Raw genomic sequence first — 23845 nt, 5'->3', positions numbered from 1 at the left:
GATACTAAGAAGGTACACAGCATTTTAACTGGTAGTTCTCAACCAGCAGTGCTTTCTGTCCTCAGGGGACACTCAGCTAAGGGTGGAGATTTTTTTTTTTAAGTCATGGTAAAATAAAGATAACATAACATGTGCCACTGTTGGACGTACAGTTTAGCAGTAAGTACACTTACATCGCTCTACAACAAATCTCCAGAATTCTCATCTTGGAAAGAGAAAATGTATACTCAAAGGTCTTCCCATGAGCTCTTATCAGCTCCAGGCAACCACCTTTTCACTTTGTGCCTGTGAATATAACTACTTTAAGTAGCTTATAAAGGCAGAATTACAAACATCGTTTTGTGACTGACTTATTTCACCCAGCTTAGGGTCCTCAAGTTTATCCATGTTGCAGCATGTGTCATAATTTTCTTCCTTTCAAAGGATGAAGAACAATTCATTGTATGTTTGGATCACATTTAGCTTAACCGTTCATCATCAGCGGACATCTGGGTTGCCTCTTTTAGCTATTGTGAATAATGCTATCAACACGGGTGTACTAATTATCTCTTTGAAGCCCAGTTTTCAATTATTTTGGGTATATACCCAGGAGCAGAATTGCTGGATCATATGGTAGTTCTGTTTTTTTTTTATTTTTTTGAGGAACTCCCATACTGTTTCCACAGAAGATGCACTGCTTTATATTTTTACCAATAGTGCAAAAGTGTTCCGGTTTCTCCCCATCCATGCCCATACTTGTTGTTTTCTTTTTCCTTCTTCGTTTTTTTAAAAAATACCCTAATGGGTGTGATGTGAGCAAGCATTTTTAGTTGTCACAACTTGGGGCAGGGTGCTACTGGCATCTTATAAGTAGAGGTCAGCAATATTGTTGAACATCCTACTATACACAGGATGGTTCTATGCCACAAAGAACGGACTGGACCAAAATGCAGATAGTGCCCAGGTGGAGAAATCCTGATCTGAACAATCAGGTTCATCTTTCACAGCAAATCTCACCTCTCCTGACATCTGCAGCTTCTCTATTCTTTTGCTGAGATGCTCAAAGGCAAAGACTTCCAAAAGCCTAGAAAGTAATGGAAGACTGAGAAGAACGGCAACATTTCTTTTATTCAAATTTTATTGGAAGTTTACAAATGTATTACAGACATCAGTAAAACGTCATATCCATTTCACAGGGCACGGATCTCAAGCAAAGTGTTCACAACAGTCTCTGGCAGAGCCCACACCAAAGGTCCACTGCAGACCTTCTTCACAAATAGCTTGACACCCAACACACAACACAGACTCTGGTGTGCCTTACCTTCTCAGGCCCTTTGAGGTTTTGTTTACGCGCTTGGAATTAAAGCAGAAGGTGGACAAAATGATCCTGTACAGGAAAGAATGCGTTTAGGAGCAGGAGAACTGCCGAGGTCCTCATCTGCTAGGGAAAAAGGAGGACCCACAGGCCTTAGAATGCGAAGTCAGGGTCCAGGATAGAACCAAATACTTTACGGAGAAACATGGAAATTAACTAGAAAGGCTTGAGTAATTATCTCTGAAACATTTAGAAAGGCCTGGTCAGTGACCTATGGAACATCAATGGCCAAATACTTGGTAGGGTGAGGGACATCTCAAAACTCTCAGGATAGAATAAGACACTCCCCCTACCCCCTCATGGATTCTGTATCTAAACCACAGAAGTAATTTCTAACACAATGTTAGATTCCTGTTGGGAAAAGCTAGTCTGGGGAAAGTTATAAGCAGGAAGTAAGCTTATAAACTAGTATAGCCCCCAACAATAATTCACACTTTCTGGGAGTATTGAAGGGACTTCTATTTTGAGAAAATGGAAAAGGATTGCAATCTTTTTTTAACTCTAACCTTGATGACTACTTCCGAGTGGTCAGACAAACAGGCTCTGGTGTCTGCTGAGGCACCAAAGGGACTGACCACTGGAAGCAAGACAAAATTCTCTTCATTTCCACGTCTCTCACGCTTTAAGAAACATACCTCAAGAGGCAGCAATCTGGAACTGCCTTCAAGATTGGCAGAGGAGGCTTGGCTGAGTTCTGTACCTGGAATGCTGTCCGCAGAGTCCTTTTCAAAGCCCTGAAGGTGCTAAACAGTTGCTGATAGCAACCCTTCTGGCATGAAATCCTCAGATGACTGATTTCAAGGTCCACTTTCCTTTGTCAAAGATAGATCCTCCTTCTTACGCATTAGCATCTGGTTTCTGTTAGAGAGAAATATGCAAAGAGCACTTCTCCTTGGAATTTAAGTATTTGTGTTCTTTATTAGAAGGTGGGACTAGAAAAGAATAGGACAGACTCTTATCTTACCTCTGCAAAATGGCAAACACAGATTGCTTATAACTGGCCAAGAATCCAAAAACGGAAAAGGAGGCCAAAGAGATTTTTGTTTAGTCTAAAGAAGTCAGCCTCCTTTAGCATCTGCAATACAGGGGCACAGGGATTGGCATTGCACAGTGATTTATGGATGATGCTTCCTGAATAGCTGGTGAACTGTTTTGGGAAAATGGCAAAAGAGTCCAGGGTAGAAACACAAGGAAGAATCAGTTCACAAGTAAGATTTGTTATCAGACAAAGCAAATCCATTCGGATCAACTGGTCCTGGCTGGCTAAAGTGTTGCAAAGATTTCTGAGGCTGCATCCATGCTCTCTGAAAGGGTACCCTGGTTCTATCTGCCCACATTATAGGTATGGCAGAGACAGCCCCACCTGAACTCAACAATGGCTAGTGGTACCCAAGAAGCAGAAAGCTATTGCAGAAGAGGAAAATATAATCTTGTTGTATTGAAGAAACATCCTATAGAATGGGACAAGGGGAAGAAAAAGAGCTAGCCTCAGTTCCCATATGAGAAATAACAAACTGCTTGTTTGTGGGGCTGGCGGAGGGTGGACAGAAGGTGAATATAGGTGGACAGGGTCAAACAACCAACTCTAAAAACCACCCCCACCCTTGAACATTGGCAAAAACTGAGAAGTATGTTTTTGGTTTCCCTGACCTCACTTACCTTCACACTTGGTAGAAATCCCAGAATGCTATGACAGATGGAAGGCTACCTGAATGCCACCAGCCTGCTAAGAAACTTGCTCATAATATCAAGGTTGATAGGCACTGGCAGTGCCATTCAGAAAACTGTCACTGATTTCTAACTTGGGAAAGGGCCAGTTCTGTTGCCAATGAACTGAGCAGCAACAGGAAATGAAATGAATGCTAAAGTGTGGTTTTATTCAAAAGATAAGAAGATCAATATGAGGAGAGGTAGGAAGAAAAACCAAACCAAAGCATGAGAGAAGAAAATAAACAGGGAAAAGATATACTTTTTTAAACACAGTCTATTAAAGGTGAAATGATGGTCTAAGAAGAGATGACTGCAAGCCTCAGCTGTGGAGGAAAGTTTGACTAAGTAAGAGCTCCTGGTGGTGATCACGTAAGGATCAGATCCGGCCTCAGAAAGGAACATGCTGAATTTTGGGGAATGGGATTCTGGGATGTTATGTGTAAGTTATCACTAAGAGGCAGAATTCCCAACACAGTGACGACCTGCCCTCTCTCGGGCGTTCCCTTGGAGGTTCCACCCTTGCGATGAGGATTTACCTGGCCTCTACCAGCAATCTCCACAGGGTGCCTGGCTGCGTCTGGGGTGGGGAGGAGGCGTCTGCAGTGGTGGACAAGATGGAGGTGATCCTGCTTTTTCGACTGTCTGACCCTGAGGCTTGTATCTCACCACACCTCCAGCTCTGACCAGTTCAGCTGATGGATGTTCCCTGGGTGGCTAGATCTGAAACTGCTTATTCCTCTCATCCCTTTGCATACTGCTCAGTTGCCAATGTCTAGGGCACTTTCTTCTTTCTGCTGATGGTGGTCAAAGCCTCACTGGGGAAATGTTAAGAGGTACTCTAAAAAGGACAGATTAAGAAAACAACATTTACTAGGAGAATTTCTTTCCTCGGATTCCAGGCCACGGAAGACAGACATTATTTTCAGTTATTTGCTAAGTTAAATAATCTACTTTTTGTCTCTCTTTTTCCAAAATGCCTTTCTATTCTCATCAATCCAGAAACTTAGAACTCCAAATTCGACTCGCCCGGTTTCTACCAGAAACCTGCCACGTTGGTAGCATGGTGGTAAACATTATGTCTTTATCAGTTTGCCAAGCAGTTTACAAACTCACTATACAAACTTAATAGAGTTAATTCTCCAGAGGCTTGGATAATTAATGAAGCATTTAGATATGAAGAAAGCATGCGGAAAACAGCCACAACCAACATTTGCATTGCTTTTTTCAAAAACATCAGTGACAATGACAAATGGCATATAAATACCTGAAAAGCAAATTATTTTAATACATCCTGAATGGAGTGCCACTTCCACATCCTTTACAGCCTTCCTTCCCCAGACCCATGTGGGATGGTGTCTAAAAAGCCACTTTCCACATCCTCTGCATAAAAAAACACTAGAAAATATTAACTACTATACTGAAAAGAGACCACGCTCACCTCACCATGGCAGATGGCCACTGAGATACACTGCACACCACACTGACAGTACATCTCACTACAGGTGGGTCCCCCAATGGATTATTTCATCCACAATCCATGAAGGGAAGGAGGAGAATGGAAGTTAAAGCAAGCGCTTCACTTGTAACCGAAGCTAGGTAGGAGGTTTTATTTTACTATAAACAACACAACCGTTAAATGTCTTCTTTAAGCACACTCACTTGTGAGCTCATTTTCTATCTGACCGACGGTCCCCAAAGTTCAAAACGGAAACCTCTTTCAGCAACATCTGTTTTCCAGAACCATTACACAAAATCTCCTGAGAGGCTCAATCTTTCTAGGCAACCCAGATACTCTGGTTATAGAATGAGTTAAACTGGGTTTTGTTTTGTTTTCCACCAGCACCAGAAGGTGTCCAAAGGTGGTTCTCACCTCTCCTATACTTCATTTCTGGAAGTTCTTCTTTGCTCTGACTTTCCTTCATATTCCCCTTCGGCCTCTACCCTTGATCTGTGGGCTGGATTCTTGTGCCCTTCAGCCCCGGCAGCTTGCTGCCTGCCATCCCCTCGAAGTCAAAGCTTTGATGCATCCTTCCATGCCTGCAGGTCTGTGTACCTGACATGAGTGCTGAGCGGGTGGAAGCGGCCCTCCATCTCCACGTATGACCTACGACCTAGAAAGCACCGTCACTCCCAGAGCCCCTCGGAACCTTTCTGGCCTGAATTTCCCAAAGCTGAAGTTCATTTGCGCTGAGGACAACCGGTTGTCAGGCTAAGGCAGCTGTTCTGTCTGCCTTGGTAAAGGAAAGCGGATAATACGATCCAGGAAACAAGCACCAGGAAATAATGCCACACTCAAAACAATGTCATGCTGACATCACACAACGGCACCACTCACAGTCACTTTTGTTTTCCCCACAGGACAGATCAATGGTGAGCAACGTCAGTGTTTCCAGCGGGGATGGCATTTCTCACGGAACGCGACTGACACTGGTTGGTTTTTCTAATTGGCAGAAGTTACATTGGCAATTATAAATTAAAAAAAAAATTACTATCACTTTGTAGAGAAGAGATTCTACTGAGGGTGGGAGCAGACTTAAGGATGGCTCCTTACGATGGATGGAGCATAAAATGCTTTGGGTGTAACAGGTAATTTGTTATTATATTTTTTTAGCCACAAAAAGCCAAATTGAATAAAATCCTTTGAAAAAGGTCTCACTGACATGTAACAAATTTGTATAGAAAAAAAGAAAAAAAAAAAAAAGTGGTCCTGGACCACCCTGTAATACTACTCAAAAGACAATGCTAGACGTGCATGCAAGGCTCCACTGAGTCCTACGATATAGAAATTCCTTTGATATTACAAAATACAAAAATATTTTATCAGAACTCTCATTTACATTGCATTTACAATGGACATGTAAATAACTTAGTGTGGGGTCCTGGCTAATAAACAAATTACTTACTGGAAAAAGGGTCCTAAAAGGAAGAAAACCAGAGAGGCTATATATATATATATATGTGTGTGTGTGTGTGTGTGTGTGTGTGTGTATGTATGTATATATATATAAGCGAGCAGGAAACAATTTTGCCATCTTGCCAGTGGCAACTCAACACAGACGGTCAGAGAAAGAGGTGACCAACCCTGGCCTCCGTTGAGCCTACGGCGTTTCCAAAGTGAAATGTGCAAATAATGTTCAACATGCCAAGAACTGTGACTACCTATGGAGTCAATAGGTAACCTTGCCTCCATCAAGGAAGAGCTCCTCTCATCTCTCCCTGGAACCCCCCACCCCCAAAGCGCTTTAAAATTTCCAACAGTGCAAGTTTCTGAATCTACATTCTTAGTTCCCATCTTCCCCCACTCCCTGACCCCCCATTGGATTAAGAAATGATACAGTTTTTGCTCTTCTGTCTTTTCCTGCTATGCAACTGTCCCCTGCCACCCAGCGTGGAAGACTTGGGGAGGCCGTAGGAGCTGTATTTGTGCAGTAACTCATCACTGGTGACATATCGCAGGTGGGCGGGCTGGGGGATGGGTTCTCCTAGGAAATAGCCCTCGTTGTCAGACTCGGAGGAGGAGGAACAGGTGGAACACCAATCGTACTCAGCGAAGTAGGGGCCCCAGCGCTCCCCAAAGGCATTCTGCAGAGCCAGGTCCGACACGGTCCGGGGGCACCGGCCATACAGGTCCCGCCGGGACCCCTGGCCCAGGCTCTCCTGGAAGCTCCGCTGGCGCACGAACTGATCATAGTCCTCCCTGGCTCTCAGAGGGGGTCTCTCCTTTAACTGAGAGAGGGCCTCACGCTCGCCGGCCAGGTGGAGGGCGTTGTCTGAGCGAGAGCGTCGTGATCGCCGAGACCGGTGGGGCCGGAAGCGGCGGTTGTCGTCGCGCGAACTGGCTCTCCTCCGTGTGCGCTCACTCATGGGCTGGATCCTCACGCCCTCTGCCCCCGGCAGCTTGCTGCCCGCCATCCCCCCATCGAAATCAAAGCTCTGATGCATCCTTCCGTGCGCCTGCAGGTCTCTGTACCTGATCGGGGTGCTGAGCGGGTGGAGGTTGCCCTCCATCTCCTGGTACTGCTGGGCGGACAGCAGGCTGCGAACCGACTCGGCGCTGCGGAACTGCATGGACGAGTTCAGCGTGCCCATGTTGCTCAGCTTCTCGGACACATTCATCCCAGAGTCTTTGCTGAGATCTGGCATGGAAAACCGAGAGAGGTGCTCCTGGCGCTTGGCGCCACCATCTGCGGAGAGGCCTGAGGGAGACAGAGGAGAGGTTCACGGAGGTTAATACAAATGTGCAGTGATGAGGATTCCGTCGCCATGGGTCACCGTAACCGTCATCTAACCAGGGTCGCTGTAAACCTTCGCACAGTTGTACTCTGCACAAAAGCTTGCTCAGAAAGTATGAGGGAGGGAGGGCTCTCCCCACTCCACAGTGGGCCAGCATCCACCTAGAGGGGGCACCTGGTTAAAAAGCATTTTTTTTTTCTTTTTGACTAGTCATGCCTCCAAAGTTTCATCAAAATTACTTAGGAGCCTATTGGTGTATCTTTTTTACAATGTTTCCTCTGTTCAGAATTTCACTCTCCAAAGTGCTTCAGTCACCTCTTTGGTTCTAATGATGATCTATACGTTCTCTGGACAAAGAACCTTTAAGTGTCAGAGGCAGGGCCATGCCCAAGTACTTCCTAGCAACACTGAACCTACAGCAGAGTCCCATAGTACTGGACCACTTCACTTTCACCTTTAGCCTCCAGTGATTTCCTGGTCTGCCTGCTGTCCCTTGGCCTCTATCCCAGATATCTTGAAAACCAACTGACTCCCTGGAAGTAGACAGAGGGATATTTATCCTCTCAGGCTGTTTAGTAGATGGCTGTTCCAAGATTCCAAATGGACACCTAGCAGTCAGAGATGTCAGTAGGACTCTGGGGTGGGGCTGGGGGCAAGCAGTGATCCTAATGCTCTCGAACAGCAGGAGCCCTGCAATCCTGACGTGCTGTCACTACCATCACTGAGACTAAAAGCAATTTGAAGGTAGGAGGAGATTCTTGACTTCAGTAACTTCCATTCTGTCCATTTAAAAATAGCACTCTTTCTAAAAAAAAAAAAAGCAGTTTAAGAACGGACCAGGTGGCAAAATCTCAGCGTTTCTTGATTATTATCAATGAAAAAGAATAGCGTTTCTGTCATTTCTGGTCACAGGCGACATGTCTTTGAATTGCACTGGCCCATTATAACCCCTGCCACTGATTATTTCTCCCCACCTACTGGGGCCAACGACTTTCTCTCCCCTCACAAAACTAATGTTATGAGCACTGTGAAACACCACTTAGCAGTATCTGTGTGTGTGCTCAGTCACGGCCGACTCTTTGCAACCCCAAGGACTGTAGCCCGCCAGGCTCCTCCGTCTCTGGGATTCCCGGGCAAGAATACTGGAATGGGTTGCCATTTCCTTCTCCAGGAGACCTTCCCGACCCAGGGATCGAACCCACATCTCTTCAGTCTGGTGCACTGGCAGTTAGGTTGTTTACCACGAGTGCCACTGGGAAGCAATATCTACTAAAGCTAAATATGTTATTTTAGTTGCAAAGTCATGTCCAACTCTCTTGTGACACTATTGACTGTAGCCCGCCAGGCTCCTCTGTCCATGGTATTTCCCAGGCAGGAATACTAGAGTGGGTTGCCATTTCCTTCTCCAGGGGATCCTGCCAACCCAGGGATCAAACCTGCATCTCTTGCATTGGCAGGTGGATTCTTTACCACTGAGCCACCTGGGAAGCCCAAAATTAAATATACATACATATATGTGTGTGTGTGTGTATGTATATATATGAATTATGAATAAGTTGCCTTAAATACTTGTGTTACTTTTTTTGGTGATCTTAGTGTACTCATTTCTGTTGGGTATATAACCAGAGTGGAGATTCTATGCTTTCTTTTTATTATTTATTAATTAAATTGTAGTATAATTGATTTACAATGATTCAGGTGTTTAGCAAAGTTAAACATTGTTTCATATATATATAAATTCTTTCTAGATTCTTCACATATATACAATATATATAAATATGTAAATTATATATTCTAATATATAATTCTTTTCCAACGCAGGTTACTATAAGATACTGAATACAGTTCTCTGTCCTTGTTGTTCTGTTACTTTCCATTGCCACTCTTGATTACATGCCCAGTGGAAATCAGTTTATGGGTCCAAAAAATGCACAAGGGTATTCAGTGAAGCTTTCCTTATATTAGTCTAGAACCAGAAACAATTTAAATGTTAGTTAAACAGGAGAAAGGATAAATAAATTGTGGTATTGTCTACTTTCCCCATTATAAGGATTTAGACAGGAGTTTTTTAGAGAAATGGCTAATTCCAGGATTGGAGGAAGGAAGGACAAAGATGAGCATGGAACATCTTGTTATGTTATGAAAGGTAAGGAAGTGCTTAAGACTGGAAAATGAAGGGGGCCGGTTTTCAGAAGAACACAAGTCTCAGCTTCAAAGGGATCCCACCAGCCAAAGCTGAGCAATTTGAGCATTAAAACTGTAATGATTTATAAACCACTGGAAAAATTAGAATTCCTGAATCTATACTGATAACAAGTAAAAACACCAATAAATAAATGGGGGAAAGAGTGTGTTTTGTGTACAACAGAATGGACTGTACATACAGAAAGAGTACTGGATTCGGAAGATCATCATTTTCTAACTATTGTAGGTGAAGACTGGCTTGTGCAAGATGTGAAATCTGCTCAACTTGGGCAAATTTTGCTTGGGGAGCAGGATACTTGCATGGTGTTAATGTTTCCCCACATATTGCTTATCCCCTGTAAGGCAAAATTTAGTAACTCTGCAGAGGAGAAATCAGGCAACACTCTTGATTACCTCCATTACCAATGAGCCTCCATCGGCATCATGCCCCTCCGGATGGAGTGGTTGGAGGAGGATACACTACTGCTGCAGGGTCCTGTCGAGAACGCACACACCCTGAATGGATGCAGGAGCAAAGACCAGACAAGCCCCAGAGGAGGACTGTTCTATGAAGAAGAAAAAGCACTGTGTTTTTTTTTTGTTTTTTGTTTTTTTTTTTCCTTAAAGAAGGTCCAGTATCATAAAAGACAAAGACTGAGTCAACGTTCTAGACTAAAGGATCTTAAGGAACCACAGCAACTATACAATCCCTAATCCTGGACTGGACTCTGCACTGAAGCAAAAATAAACACTGTAACGGATAATTTCTCCTAAATGCCAAAAATTGGGACAGAAGAGTTGACTCATTGGAAAAGACTTTGATGCTGGGAGGGATTGGGGGCAGGAGAAGAAGGGGACGACCGAGGATGAGATGGCTGGATGGCATCACTGACTCGATGGACGCGAGTCTGAGTGAACTCCGGGAGATGGTGATGGACAGGGAGGCCTGGCGTGCTGCGATTCATGCGGTCGCAAAGAGTTGGACACGACTGAGTGACTGAACTGAACTGAACTGAGGGCTAACTGATCAATGCATTATGTTAAATTTTCTGTGGTTAACTGATAATTGGGAGCATGTTTGAGAAGAAACTTATTCTTGGGAAATACACATGGAAGTATATGGTAGTAAATGGCCAAGATAGATGCAACTTGCTATCAAGTGGTTCAGAAATACATTGTGTGTATGTGTGTGTATATGTGTGTGTGCAAGACAGTGCAAATAATAAACCAAATGGGTAAACTGTTAACAAAATAGGTAAATACATTATGGGTATTGTTTGTTCTATTTTTGCAGCTATTCAGCAAGTTTGAAGTTATTTCCATATAATAAGCTTCTTAAAATTCTAATACAGTGACATGATGCAATGGTTTTCAATTCTAGGGGAAATTACTAGGGATAGGGGACACTACTGGGGCTTCCCAGGTGCACTAGCAGTAAAGAACCTCCTGCCCATGCAGGAGACGTAGGAGACTCAGGTGTGATCCCTGGGTCAGGAAGATACCCTGGAGGAGGGCATGGCAACCCACTCCAATATTCTTGCCTGGAGAAACCCGTGGACAGAGGAGACTGTCAGGCCACAGTCTGTGGGGTTGCTGAGTTGAACATGATTGAAGTGACTTAGCAGCAGCAGCAGGGGACGCTACTAGCGTTTAGTGGGTAGAGGCCAGAGAGATGCTGCTGAACACCCTATAATGCACAGGACAGTCCCCACAGCCAGGAATTATCCAGCCCCCAATGTCAATACCACCCCAGGTGAAAAACCATGCTGTAATAGAATATTACACAATGAGAGTGAATATCTACACTGGACAACATGGATGAATCTCATAGAAAATGCCCACAGACACAAGGGTCCACGCAGTACAATTCCATTTACGTGAAGTTCAAGAAGAGGCTGAGGCTGTCTGCGGTGAAGAGGTCAAGAGAATGGGTTGGGGCTCAAGGGAGATATTCAAGGCACAGGAATCTTCTCCACCTAGATCTGGGTGATGACTGTAAAAGAATGCACATGGAAAACTTCTTGAAGTGCAGTTTAAATGTTAGTTTGTTTTACCTTATGTGCGTTATAACTCAATAAAATGGTGTAAAAATAACGCAGTGTTCTCATTAAAGAGCCCAGTTTAAACACTGGATATGCCTACTGAGAAACTATTCTGCCAAGCATCATACTTTTCGGTCGCTTTTTGTAAAATTTAAATTTCATTACTGGGATAACTGTCAGGGCAAGAGGAGTGGAGTCCTCTGACTCCTGCTTTCCGCACTGCTTATCGGTGACGCACACATCATAAAAGCTGATTTACAACAGCCTAATCACTTCCAGAACCTCCCCAATCTGAAGGCGGAGAGGAGAGGAGAGCAATGCAAGATGATGAATGACTAGCCTGAGCAGATAAATGTAAGGAAGGGAAAAAAAATTCTTCAAAAATCACACTGAGAAACAAAAGCTATGGAGGAGGGTGTGATGTTTTTTGCTGGGCTTTCTACTCAAGCCCTGGAATGAAATTAGGGTCAGGAGAAATAATCTAGCAAATACTGTATGCTGTTTTCCTGAACCTGCCTCTTAGAAGCCCCAAAGTCATACATTTCTGAGACTGTCCTCTGTGTGAATAGATTCATATTTCAATGAAGAGGCAACTCCAGAACCAATTCTGAGCAGAACTGGTGAGGGGACTTGGGTCAACTTTTGAGACCTCTTGAGATGCATCTGTAAAATGGGCATAACACAGTACCTGAGTTCACAAGCTGTGGTGATGATTAGCTGAGAAAAATGTCATTTTTAAGTCTTGTCACAACTGTCATAAATTTGTGTAGTTGTGATTCTCTGTCCATCTTTATAGGACAAGCCTATAAGCATCAAGAGGGCCAGAGCTGGTTCCTGTTTTCTAGCCCCGATCTCAGCACCTGGTGTTCGACACATGGGAAGAAAGTAAACAAGGCCTAGAAGGTCCCCACGAAAGAGCGCACACTCTCCATGTAGCGTGAGACTCAGTGTCAGAACAATGCACATCAGGACTTCCCTGGTGGTCCAGTGGTTAAGAGTCCATTTGCCAACGCAGAGGGTTTGACCTCTGCTCTAGGACGATCCCACATGCCATGGGCAACTAAGCCCATGTGCCACAATTACTGAGCCCACGTGCCGTATAGCCCACGTTCTACCACAGGAGAAGCCACTGCAATGAGAAGCCCGTGCATCACAACAAAAGACCCAGTGCAGTCAAAAATAATGTTTAAAAAATAGCTTTAAAAAGAAGGGAAACGTGTATTTTTTTTTAGCACATCAATACAATCTACTTGAATGGGGCTCTTGATGCCCCTCAGCTCTCCTGCAATAAATGTACTTTTTTTTTGCTGCCCAAGCCATGACTCTGTGTGTGCACGTGCATGTGTGGGTGTGTGTGAATGAGCACAGCTATGTGTATGTGTACAGGAGGCAGAAACTGCACTCAGAGTTCCCCAGAGCTCCAGCGGAAATCCACGGTCTGACCCCACACTTAACACTGGCATTGTCAGGGTCCCAGCAAGTCCTGGAGACCCTGGCAGAAGATCCCACCAGACAGCCCGAGACACAGATGCCAAGTTGCTTTCCCCTCCAGCGGCACCCTGTCTTACTAACAGACAGAGAGGGTTTTCTCCTCTCCAAATAAAGTGGCCTTTGTGAGAAGCTCTAGATGGTGACCGGGGAGTTAAACGCTGCGATTTATCTTTATCCCTGGAGTGAGCATGGCCAGGAGCAAAAGAAATGTCCACACACTGCACGGGCTGTGGGTTTCCCTCAGGTCCCACAGGACGAGCCCCAACAAAGAGAGGTCAGTATTGAATTTAGCCTGCGGTTCCCTGCGGTTAAACTGTCAACTGGAAAATGCAGCCAGGCGCTTTAAGCAACACTCAAGCGTTTCTGTCCAAGCAGTGGCCCCTCATTGCAAATAGGAGGTTTTAACAGAAGCCAGTGACGATGCAAAAAATCAATACCTTCAAAGAAAGCTTTGGGTCTGATGGAAGAGAAAGGCAATCTTTGTGGTGTCCCCTCCCTCCACTGATCCTAAGGGTAGAAAGTATTCACTGAAGCACAGAGGAAAGCAAATGCAGACTTAAAGGCGCTGGCAGTTCTGTTGGTGCCTCTTGCTGCTCCTTATTTATTGCCCTTTCTAATCCCTCTCAACCCCAGCAAAAACAAAATGAAAACAAAACCACAGAAAACAACTGGCATAGGCAGAAAATTATGGTTCTGCCCACTTGAAGGATGCATTCACATTTTGATGCTGTAAAAGAAAGAATATCTACTCATTTTTGCCCTCTATTTACAACCCATACTGGTGATTTAGGTTTTCAGATCTTTTTTTTCTTCTTTTTTCTCTGAAGCAGAAACGTGAAGAAAAAGGAATTGTTTAGAATAGGGACTTGCAAACTATGGCTCAGGGGCTAAATCCAGCTCACTACGTGTACTTATTTTTGTAAATAAAGATTTATTGGAAAGCAACTACACTTAGTCATTTGCATGCTGTCTATGGCTGCTTCCTTGTTACGATGGCAAGAGTGAGTCACTGTGACCGAGACTACATGACCTGCAAAGCTTATACTACTTATTATCTGGCCCTTTCTGGAAACAGTTTCAACCTCTGGTTTAAAATGGAAAAGTCTGGGAAACTGTATCATGTGTGAGCATCCCCGAAGTCAAGGGCTCTGTCCAGGCTAAGCGTCTGAGACCATGCAAAAAATGCCTTTGGGGTACCAGCTTACTTAAGTGTGTGTGTTGGGGGGTAGTCTGCTCAGGTCCCTGGGGTTCTTTTTTTACCAACTAAGTCGACTGATTTCATCAACACCCTGAACCTCAAACTGGCAACAGCTAGAGAGACTCTGTCATCTGGGCAGTGAGGTTTAACCACCACATGTTCCCAGGTGGCAGGGTTTGAACAGAGTACGACAGGGAAGGCTGGGGGAACAGGGATGGAGAGACAGGGAGAGTGAGAAGGGAAGGAGGGGGAGATTATGAATGCACTCAAAACCGCTTGCTCTTCCAAATGTGATCTGCGGACCAGGGGCAACGGCAGCCAATCCAGACTTGCAGAATCGGAACCTGCGTTCACACAAGGTCCTCTGGTGATGAGTCTCATGCCCTTGAGGGTTAGAGAAGCACTGCCTGACTTGTGACAGCACTTCAAGGGCAATCCTTCCTTGCAACTACAGGAGCTTCTACTCCAGAAAGTCCTGTACCTTCAGAGGCACTGATCCAGGGGTTCTCAGCCTTGGCAGTATTTGCATCTGGGGCAGAATGATTCTCTGTGCTGGGGCGGGGGTCAGGGGGTGGGGCGCTGCCTTATGCATTGTGGGAGGTTAAGCAGCATCTGCACTAGGTGCCTAAAGCACCCTCCCCACTCCACTTTCGACAACTCGAACTGTGTCCACACAATGCCAAATCTACCCTGGGGGACAAACTCAGCCCGGTGGAGAAAGTGCACAAAGTGTTAATCGCTCAGCTGTGTCTGACTCTTTGCAACCCCATGGACTGTAGCCCACCAGGCTCTTCTGTCCGTGGGGTAGCCATTCCATTCTCCAGGGGGCTCTCCCTGACTCAGGGATTGAACCCAGGTCTTCTGCACTGCGGACAAATTCTTTACCATCCCAGCCATGAGGACGAACTCAGGTCCATGGAGAAACGCTGCTCAAACGCTTTTAATTCTGGAGGTGCAGCTGATGGCAGACTGAGGGGGACTAGTCCTTGACACTCCGGGAGCAGCATGGTTAAGCCTGGCCACCAGGCAGGGCAGACACACCCACTTTCCGAAGAGAGAAGAATGTTCCCCTAGGCTGCTGCTGCTGCTGCTAAGTCACTTCAGTCGTGTCCGATTCTATGTGACCCCATAGACGGCTCAGGGAATTGCCAAACTGTTTTCTCTCTAAACTCCTCTCAACAAACCTACTCCTGACAGCCTGTCCTTCCCTGGGTGGGTTTCAGGAGTTCCCTGAGCTCCAGCCCTTGGCTGTCTTACTTCCCTCCCACATCTGAAGCTTTGAAATCTTGAGCCCTGGGCACACCTCCCTTTCTTCCCTTGGTGATCTGCCCATCGACCAGGTCCCAAGTGACCAGCAGGTCGTAAGTGTACACAGGCCACGCGTCTGCCATCTGTTTCCACGGTACCAGGGAGACTTGAAACAATTTCCTTCATCAGCTGCTATGGGGGAGGGGAGGGGAGAGTGGGTCACTTTCTCATTCCTGACACACAGGGAGACTGGCCCCAAATCGAAGACCAGCTGGTTCCAGAGAAGGCCACGACTACTTCTGGCTTTCCCAGTGGACTGCACTATGGCAGGAACAAGCCTGTGAACCAGTGTGGTCCGGAAGTGACCAGCATCACAATAGGACTTAAGTCAAATCTCAGATCTGACAGACCCGGTATGGTCAACCAGGATGAGCCTGATCAAGATCAAAACATGGGCTCGGACTGGAAGTCTCTAGCCTTCTACCTGCCCGCTTGTGCATTAACTTCCTGATACACTCACCCCAGTAACAGACATAAAAGGTAGCAAAGGGGAAAACCAGGAGCCCGCACTGTTTGAAACACGTGGGGTCAATTTTCACTCCTCCTCAGCTCCGTGGGGGATTGTGGTAGCTGTGTGGCCACAAAGCTGATGGCTGACTGAAAAGACGCGCAGGAAATTTGAACCAGTTGATGATGACTTGCTGGCGTTTGCTCTGAGCTCACACTGGCCCCTTGCTGCTTTCCAGAAGCCATCAGCCCCCGTCACCAAGCAGACCACACTGGAGTATTTGCTCAGCAAACACTTGACTCCACGGGAGGCAGAAGCAAAACGGCTCCCTTGTGGTAGAGAGCGGGCAGCCAGGGACCAGAAACTCACTTGGTTTCTTCAAAAGGGTTTTTGCTGAAGCCCTGCCGCTGCTGGGCACTGTGAGTGCGGCTGTGAACAAGGCCCTTTCAGACAGCACCTCACAGGAATATTCCACTGTACGGGGAAAAGCAGACTGGCTGAATCACACACCGTTACAGCTATTACAAGTCATTAGGAGGCAGGGAAGAAACACGAGGCTTAGGTGCAGAATTAAAGACTGGTCCTCCCTAGACAGAGTGCTGGTAGAGAGCCCTGTGTTGGTGATAATGAGGGTCTGACACAGAGGAAGCGAACGGGCCAGTCAAACCAAGAGTTGTGGCGGGGGTGGGGGGGTTGGGGGGGAGGGGAAGTATTCTAGGCAGAGGAATGAGAATATTTTGCATCAGAGAAAGTTCTAGGTGCTCTGAGAAGTGACAGAAGGGCTAGAGCACAGTGAGCAAGAGGAGAGCAGCAGGGACCAGGCCAGGGGGATGACCAGGAGCCAGAGGGGGCTTCTTCTAGGTCATTGGGGGTTTGAGAGCATCCTGCCCATGCTCGCAGGCAGCACTGATGAAGCACCCAGAAGGAGCAGAGGGCGGTGGAGAAGAGCAGGCTTTGCAGATTGCATCCAGCTCCGTCCCTTACAGCTATGGCCCCACCATGAATCCCTGGGCAGCTCCATGCTGTAAAGCTCTCCCAGCTATAAAGTGGGAATAGCAGTGGAATCTACCTCATTAGCAGGAAGGCGAGTATTAAGTGTCTTAACACACAAAGTCCTTAGAACAGTGCTGGCCCAGAGAAAGAAGATGGCATACTCTCATTGTCTTCATCCCATATTTGTCACTATTAAAAGCATTTTTCTGCGTATTGTCATAGAGAAAGTTCCTAGGAATTGTTATGGATGTGAGAGTTGGACCATACAAAAAGGCTGAGTGCCGAAGAATTGATGCTTTTGAATTGTGGTGCTAGGGAAGACTCTTGAGAGTCCCTTGGACTGTAAGGAGATCAAACTAGTTAATTCTAAAGGAAATCAATCCTGAATATTCTTTGTAAGGACTGATGCTAAAGCTCCAAATACTTTGGTCACCTGATGTGAACAGTCAACTCACTGGAAAAGACCCTGATGCTGGGAAAGACTGAAAGCCAAAAGAGAAGGGGGCAGCAGAGAACGAGATTAAATAGCATCACCGACTCAATGGACACGAATCTGAGCAAACTGCGGGAGATAGTGAAGGACAGGGAAGCCTGGGGTCGCAAAGAGTTGGACAGGCGTGAGCAACTGAACAACAACAGGAGTTGTTGCATAATTTTTTGAGTGGATAACAGAAAGTTGGAATAATATGCCCAATGTCACACAGGAGCTATTTTAGAACTCGTCTGATCTCCTGCCTTTTACTTTTATGAGTAGAAGGAATATGGCAGGAGTCCCTCCACTCTCCTGCAGGGACAGGAGGCAAAGAGAAGTAAAAATCCATCAATATGAAAGAGCTGTGAACCAGAAGCAGCACTTGAAAAATTCTTCTCATTAATGGGCATTTTTCTCCAGTATAAATAGGAATTGCTGCTATATGCAACAGCATGGGTGAATCTCATAAAGTAAAAGATGCCAGACACAAAAGACTATGCATAGTATGATGGAATTTATGAGAAATTAAAAACTAGCCCAAACTCATACAAGCTGTTGGAAGTCAGGACACAGCGTACTTTGGAGAGGAGGGAGGGGTGGAGGGGGGTGGGAGGGGCTAAGGGACTCTCTAGGGCATTGCTTGACCTCAGGTGCCCTGAGTATGATGATTCACCGAGCTGCAACTGCACATCAGACCTCTGGCTAGGGAGCCAGAGAACCCACAGAAAGAGGGAGAGGGGACTTCCCTGGTGGCTCAGTGGTAAAGAATCCGCCTGCCAATGCAGGAGACACGGGTTCGATTCCTGTTCTGGAAAGATTGCACACGCTGCAGGGCAGCTAAGCCTGTGCTCCACAACTACTGAGGCCACGTGCCCTAGACCCTTACCCACAGGACAAGCCACTCTCCTCCCACCTTGGTCAAATCTTTACTTTTCCTTTGTGAAATGCCATGGATTATATGCTTATTATGAACTTTGCTTACTATGAACTTTTCACTGGTCTGGAAAGCAAAGGAATTGGAGTCCAGTCCCAACTTTATTGCAAAGACCAAAAGGATCTTGAATAAATCCTTTCTCTCTGAACCTCACGTCTTCCTCTGAACCTACACCAGACATTCTCCAAACTCCTCCCAGCTGAGAGTCTGCAAGTTTTTTTGAGGTACTACAAAAGATTTTTTTTCCAGTTATAATTGACAGATCATTATATTAGTTTCAGATGTACAACACAATGGCTCAATATTGGTGTACACTGCAAAATGATCCCTACAGTAATTCTAGTTAACATTCATCAGGATACATAGCAACTTGTTTTTCTTGTGATGAGAACTCTTAAGATCTACTCTCTCAGTTCAGTTGCTCAGTTGTGTCTGACTCTGCGACCCCGTGGACTGCAGCATGCCAGGCTTCCCTGTCCATCACCAACTCCCAGAGCCCACTCAAACTCATGTCCATCGTGTTGGTGATGCCATCCAACCAGCTCATCCTCTGTCGTCCCCTTCTCCTCCCACCTTCAACCTTTCCCAGCATCAGGGTCTTTTCAAATAAGTTGGTTCTTCACATTAGGTGGCCAAAGTATTGGAGTTTCAGCTTCAACATCAGTCCTTTCAATGAATATTGAGGATGGATTTCCTTTAGGATGGACTGGTTGGATCTCCTTGCAGTCCAAGGGACTCTCAAGAGTCTTCTCCGACACCATAGTTCAAAAACATCAATTCTTGGGCGCTCAGCTTTCTTTATAGTCCAACTCTTACATCCATACACGACTACTGGAAAAACCATAGCTTTGACTAGACAGACCTTTGTTGGTAATGTTATGTCTCTGCTTTTTAATATGCTGCCTAGGTTGGTCATAGCTTTTCTTCCAAGGAGCAAGTGTCTTTTAATTTCATGGCTGCAATCATCATCTACAGTGATTTTGGAGCCCCCCCAAAATAGTCTGTCACTGTTTCCATTGTTTCCCCATCTATTTGCCATGAAGTGATGGGGCCGGATGCCATGATCTTAGTTTTCTGACTGTTGAGTTTTAAGCCAACTTTTTCACTCTCCTCTTTCACTTTCATCACTTTAGTTCTTCTTCGCTTTCTGCCATGAAGGTGGTGTCATCTGTGTATCTGAGGTTATTGATATTTCTCCCTGCAATCTTGATTCCAGCTTGTGCTTCATCGAGCCTGGCATGTCGCCTGATGTACTCTTCATAAGTTAAATAAGCAGGGTGACAATAAACAGCCCTGACGTACTCCTTTCCTGATTTGGAACCAACCTGTTGTTACACATCCAGTTCTAACTGTTGTTTCTTGACCTGCATACAGGTTTCTCAGCAACTTTCAAGCACACAATACAGTATTATTAACCAGAGTCACAGTGCTGTACACTGGCTCTCCATGACTTATTTTCTTTATAATTGTACGTCTGTATCTTTTGACCCCCTTCACCCACTTCTGTGAGAATCTGTGGTTTTGATTCCATGATCTAAGAGAGACACGGCTCATGATCAGATCAGTATGGATTAATGGATAGGGACCGCGGCAGCACCTGATTGCTGAGGGAATGGTGCATAGGAGAAAGGTAAGTTCTAATCAAGGGGGTAAAAGGGAAGCAAGAGGAGTTGATGGGATGCTGCCAGAGGGGTCATAACTGAAAATAATTAGATGGTTCCTAAGTAGTCAGGAAATATTTAGGGGTATAGTTTGTTGGCAGAAACAAAAGAAAAGTGAATGTCAAAGTTGGTCAGTCACGTCTGACTTTTTGCGGCTGTATAGGAATCCTCAAGGCCGGAACACTAGAGTGGGCAGCTGTCCCCTTCTCCAAGGGATCTTCCCAACCCAGGGATCAAACCGAGGTCTCTTGCCTTGCAGGCGGATTTCTTTACTGTCTGAGTCACCAGGGAAGCCAAAGAATACTGTAGTGAGTAGTCTATCCCTTCTCTAGGGGATCTTTCCGACCCAGGAATCAAACCAGGGTCTCCTACACTGCAGACAGATTCTTTACCAGCTGAGCTACCAGGGAAGTGAAAGAGAGACTAAACCCAAAATGTGTGTACTTGGTCATCTTTCACTGTTCTAAATTTATCGCCAGCCCATAAACGAATCACGTGGTACCTGGAGCCTGACTCTGCCCCTACAAAGTCCTAACTGAACAGAGAAGGCTCATGTTAAAATACAGTGTGGTCCTGGTACCACCTGGGTCATATTTATCTGGGGGGCTCATCCCAGACCTTCTGCATCAGAATTTCCAGGAGGGAGGCTCAAGAATGTGCATTTCTAACAAGCTCTTCAATTAATTTTGACGCCTTTAAAATTACAAAACAAACAAACAAACAAAAAACCCAAACAACCCCACTGCTTTGAAGTCATATGACTGTGAATATGTACACAGGTCCCGGCACCAGCTCCACTCACTTGCCAGCAACCTTGGACTTCAGAGTCTGAAAAGCTGCCTGTTATGTAATTTGGCCATGCCAGCGCCAAGCAAGGTGCGAGGATTCTGTGACCTGCCAAGAGCCGGGTCACTGTCAGATACACCATTTCCAGGACAGTTTGTGTTACCTTTCCCGCCAGATCTTGGCTGCTGAAGACTGATGACTTAATTCCCCAACCCAGACAGGGTAGATGGCAACCCAGCTCCCCTGGAAACTGTTCAGATGGCTGGTACCCGAGAAACCCATCAGGATGCTGGAGGCTGGTAGAGAGGGAGGGATTTTACTTGGTCTGTCTCCAACTCTTGGGCCATTAGAGCAGGTCCCTGCTCTCTGAGCATGGAAAACACCCGCAATATCAGAGCAAGGAGGTGACCGCTCTGGGCTTGATGTATAGCGCCTGTCCTCAAGCAGGATTTGGTCCTACCAAGTGACCATCTCAGGGCCCCTAGTCTTCTAAGGGCAAAGTTACACAACCCAAGAGGGCAATGTGGTAGCATCTACAGAACTTTCTTGATCCCGAAATCCCCAAGGAATTCATGCTACTGAAAAACTTGAATAAGCACACAGACGTAAGTAAAAACATATTTACTGGAAAACAAATTGTGCCAGTATAAACTTGTAAAAAACCCAAGTGTCCAGCAACAGAGGATATATTAAAAGGATGATAGTATAATCATACCATGAAAAATCGTATAGGTTCAGATGAGTTAGACCTACAAAGACCAACAAGGAAAGGTGAACAAGGTGTACTGTTAAGTATATATAAAAAAAAGAAAAAACTACAACAAGGACTTCCCTGGTGCCCTGATTGTAGGTTCTGTCCCTGGTCAGGGAACCAGATCCCACATGCCACAACTAAGAGTTTGGATGCCACAATGAAAGCCCCTACATACTGTACAAATAAAAAAGATCCTGAGGGCTGCAACTAACACCTGGGGCAGTCAAAATAAATACATAAATAAATTAAATATTTAAATGAACAACAAATTGCAAAACAGCATAACTGTTTTGTTTGTATCTGTCAGTCTATACCCAGAGATAAATACCGAAGGACTATTCACCCAATGGTTGTGGTGGGAGGAGAACTGATGGGACAACTTCGACTTACATAATACACATTTCTGTAGTTGTGCCACTTAAAAAAAAATGAATTGTTTGTAATTAGAGAAGCTTATAAAATGCCATGGAAAAAGTTGGCAGCCTACCCTCCTTTACCTTAGCCCATCTCCCAGGAGATCCAGAAGCCAGGTGTGCTTTCTCTGAGGCTGAAACAAAGCTGGGGACAGGGATATTAAATACAAGTCTGTAATTTCTGGAACACGGTGAGAAGGGACAAGAAAATAAGTTCCTCCCCGAATCCTGTGCTAAGTTATTCAGAGCTGTTTGCAACTGAAAATACCTGGAGCTCACGTGAGAAGGGTAGGTGGTTTCAGGTTTCAAACCATCCCATCTCCACTCACACCTCGACCTGGAAGTTCTGAACCCAAGCAAAGCACCTGCTGCCTCTGTACCTGGTATTAAGTATGAGCCCCATGGACATTTACCTGTGGTCATCAGCACTGGCCAAACACTGCTTTATGAGGCAGTCTGCTCACAAGGGCTCAGGACTCCAGCTGCCTCTCATGAGCCATTTGATCTTGGGCAAATCTCTTAATCTCTCTAAGCCTCTGTTTTCTCATCTGTAAAAAGGAGACTCATTCTTTCAGCATCATATTTCAGGAATGCCTTCCATGTGTCAGATTTACCAAATGCCTACTGTGCTTCAGGTGCCAGGCACTTTCAGCTGCTGGGGCAACAGCAGCAAAAAACCAAACCATATGAAGTCTCTGCCTGCATGCAGCTTCCATTCCACTAGCGGAGAATGACAAAAAACTACGCATTAAAATATATATTACATCAAATAGTGCTAAGCGCTGCAGACAAAAACAAGGCAAGGAAGAGCAAAGAGAACTGTTGCGGGGGCTACAACAGGGAATAAGAACAGACCCTCACACAGTGAGTTAATGCACAGGCATAGCCCTCACCCCATAGGAGCTATTCAGTAATGAATGCCATCATTACCACGACTACTATCCCTAAGACCACTGTCCATGTGACCTCCCCGCCCCACCTCTGTAGCTTGTCCTCTGTCAGTCTGTCTCCACTGAGGATTTCACAAGAGGTGCCTTTTTGGATATCTACTATGGGCAAGGCATGGTACTCAACAATTTCACATGTTCAACCTCACTCAAGTCTCATCAACCCTGGAGAGTGGGTATAGTCCTTCTCATTTTTCAGCAAAGAAATCTAGGGTTGGCAGGGATCAGCCCCCCAGATCACACAGCAAGCAGCATTCAAATCCGCATTAGCCTGACTGAAGGCTTAAGCTCTCAACTGAGGGTGTCTTCCCAAGGCTGGAAGCCAGATCCTACCTGCCCAGCTCCCTATAGGCTATGCCCTCCCTCCTGAGGCCCTGGCTGCAGTGCCCACAGGCCCTGGGGGTCCTGCCTGAGCCACACCAGGCCAGGATGCTGAAGATAGTCAGAGACGGCAAACCTAGAATCCTGACCTCCTTTCTCTCTCTTGGTCCTGTTCTGTGATTTGGAGTTTTCCCATCAGACTTAGAATGAGGGCTGCAGATACCGATTAAAGTGGAACCCTCAACAAAGAAGAGCGATGGTGGTGGTGGAGGAAGGGGAGGAGCAGACAGAGGAGAAGAGGAAGCAGAAGGCCTGGGTGGTCTGAGAGAACCCACCTGCTTTCTCCACATCTGGAGCCACTGCATTCCTGAAGCTGGTCTAGCATATCCATGAACTTCTGCAAAGGTGGAAGGAAACTTAGGAAGACAGATTCAACCTCTGCTGCCAAAGAGATGAAGTGATTCTTGACAAAGTCAAACCCAGGGATTATCAAAGCGGGGAGTGAAGAGGCTGTGCTCTGCCCAACCAGGGGAGAGAGAGAGCGTGAGGAGGGGCAGGAGTACTTTACAAAGGACAGTCAGCATTCTAACACCATA

The 23845-nt window shown here is 45.7% G+C and overlaps 1 protein-coding gene across 3 annotated transcripts in view; it reads right to left on the bottom strand.

Annotated features, from left to right (window-relative positions):
- PRICKLE2 (prickle planar cell polarity protein 2) overlaps window positions 1096-23845 on the bottom strand; it is a 352315-nt gene continuing 329565 nt past the window's right edge. For all 3 annotated transcript variants that reach the window (XM_018038277.1, XM_018038278.1, XM_018038279.1), the window contains one exon: window positions 1096-7260. In XM_018038277.1, coding sequence (XP_017893766.1) covers window positions 6386-7260 — 875 coding nt within the window. In that variant the 3' untranslated portion in view covers window positions 1096-6385. The remainder of the gene's footprint in view (window positions 7261-23845) is intronic.

Source organism: Capra hircus, chromosome 22 (assembly GCF_001704415.2).
Source record: "Capra hircus breed San Clemente chromosome 22, ASM170441v1, whole genome shotgun sequence".
Lineage (NCBI taxonomy): Eukaryota > Metazoa > Chordata > Mammalia > Artiodactyla > Bovidae > Capra > Capra hircus.
This window is presented reverse-complemented; position numbering and strand designations above follow the sequence as displayed.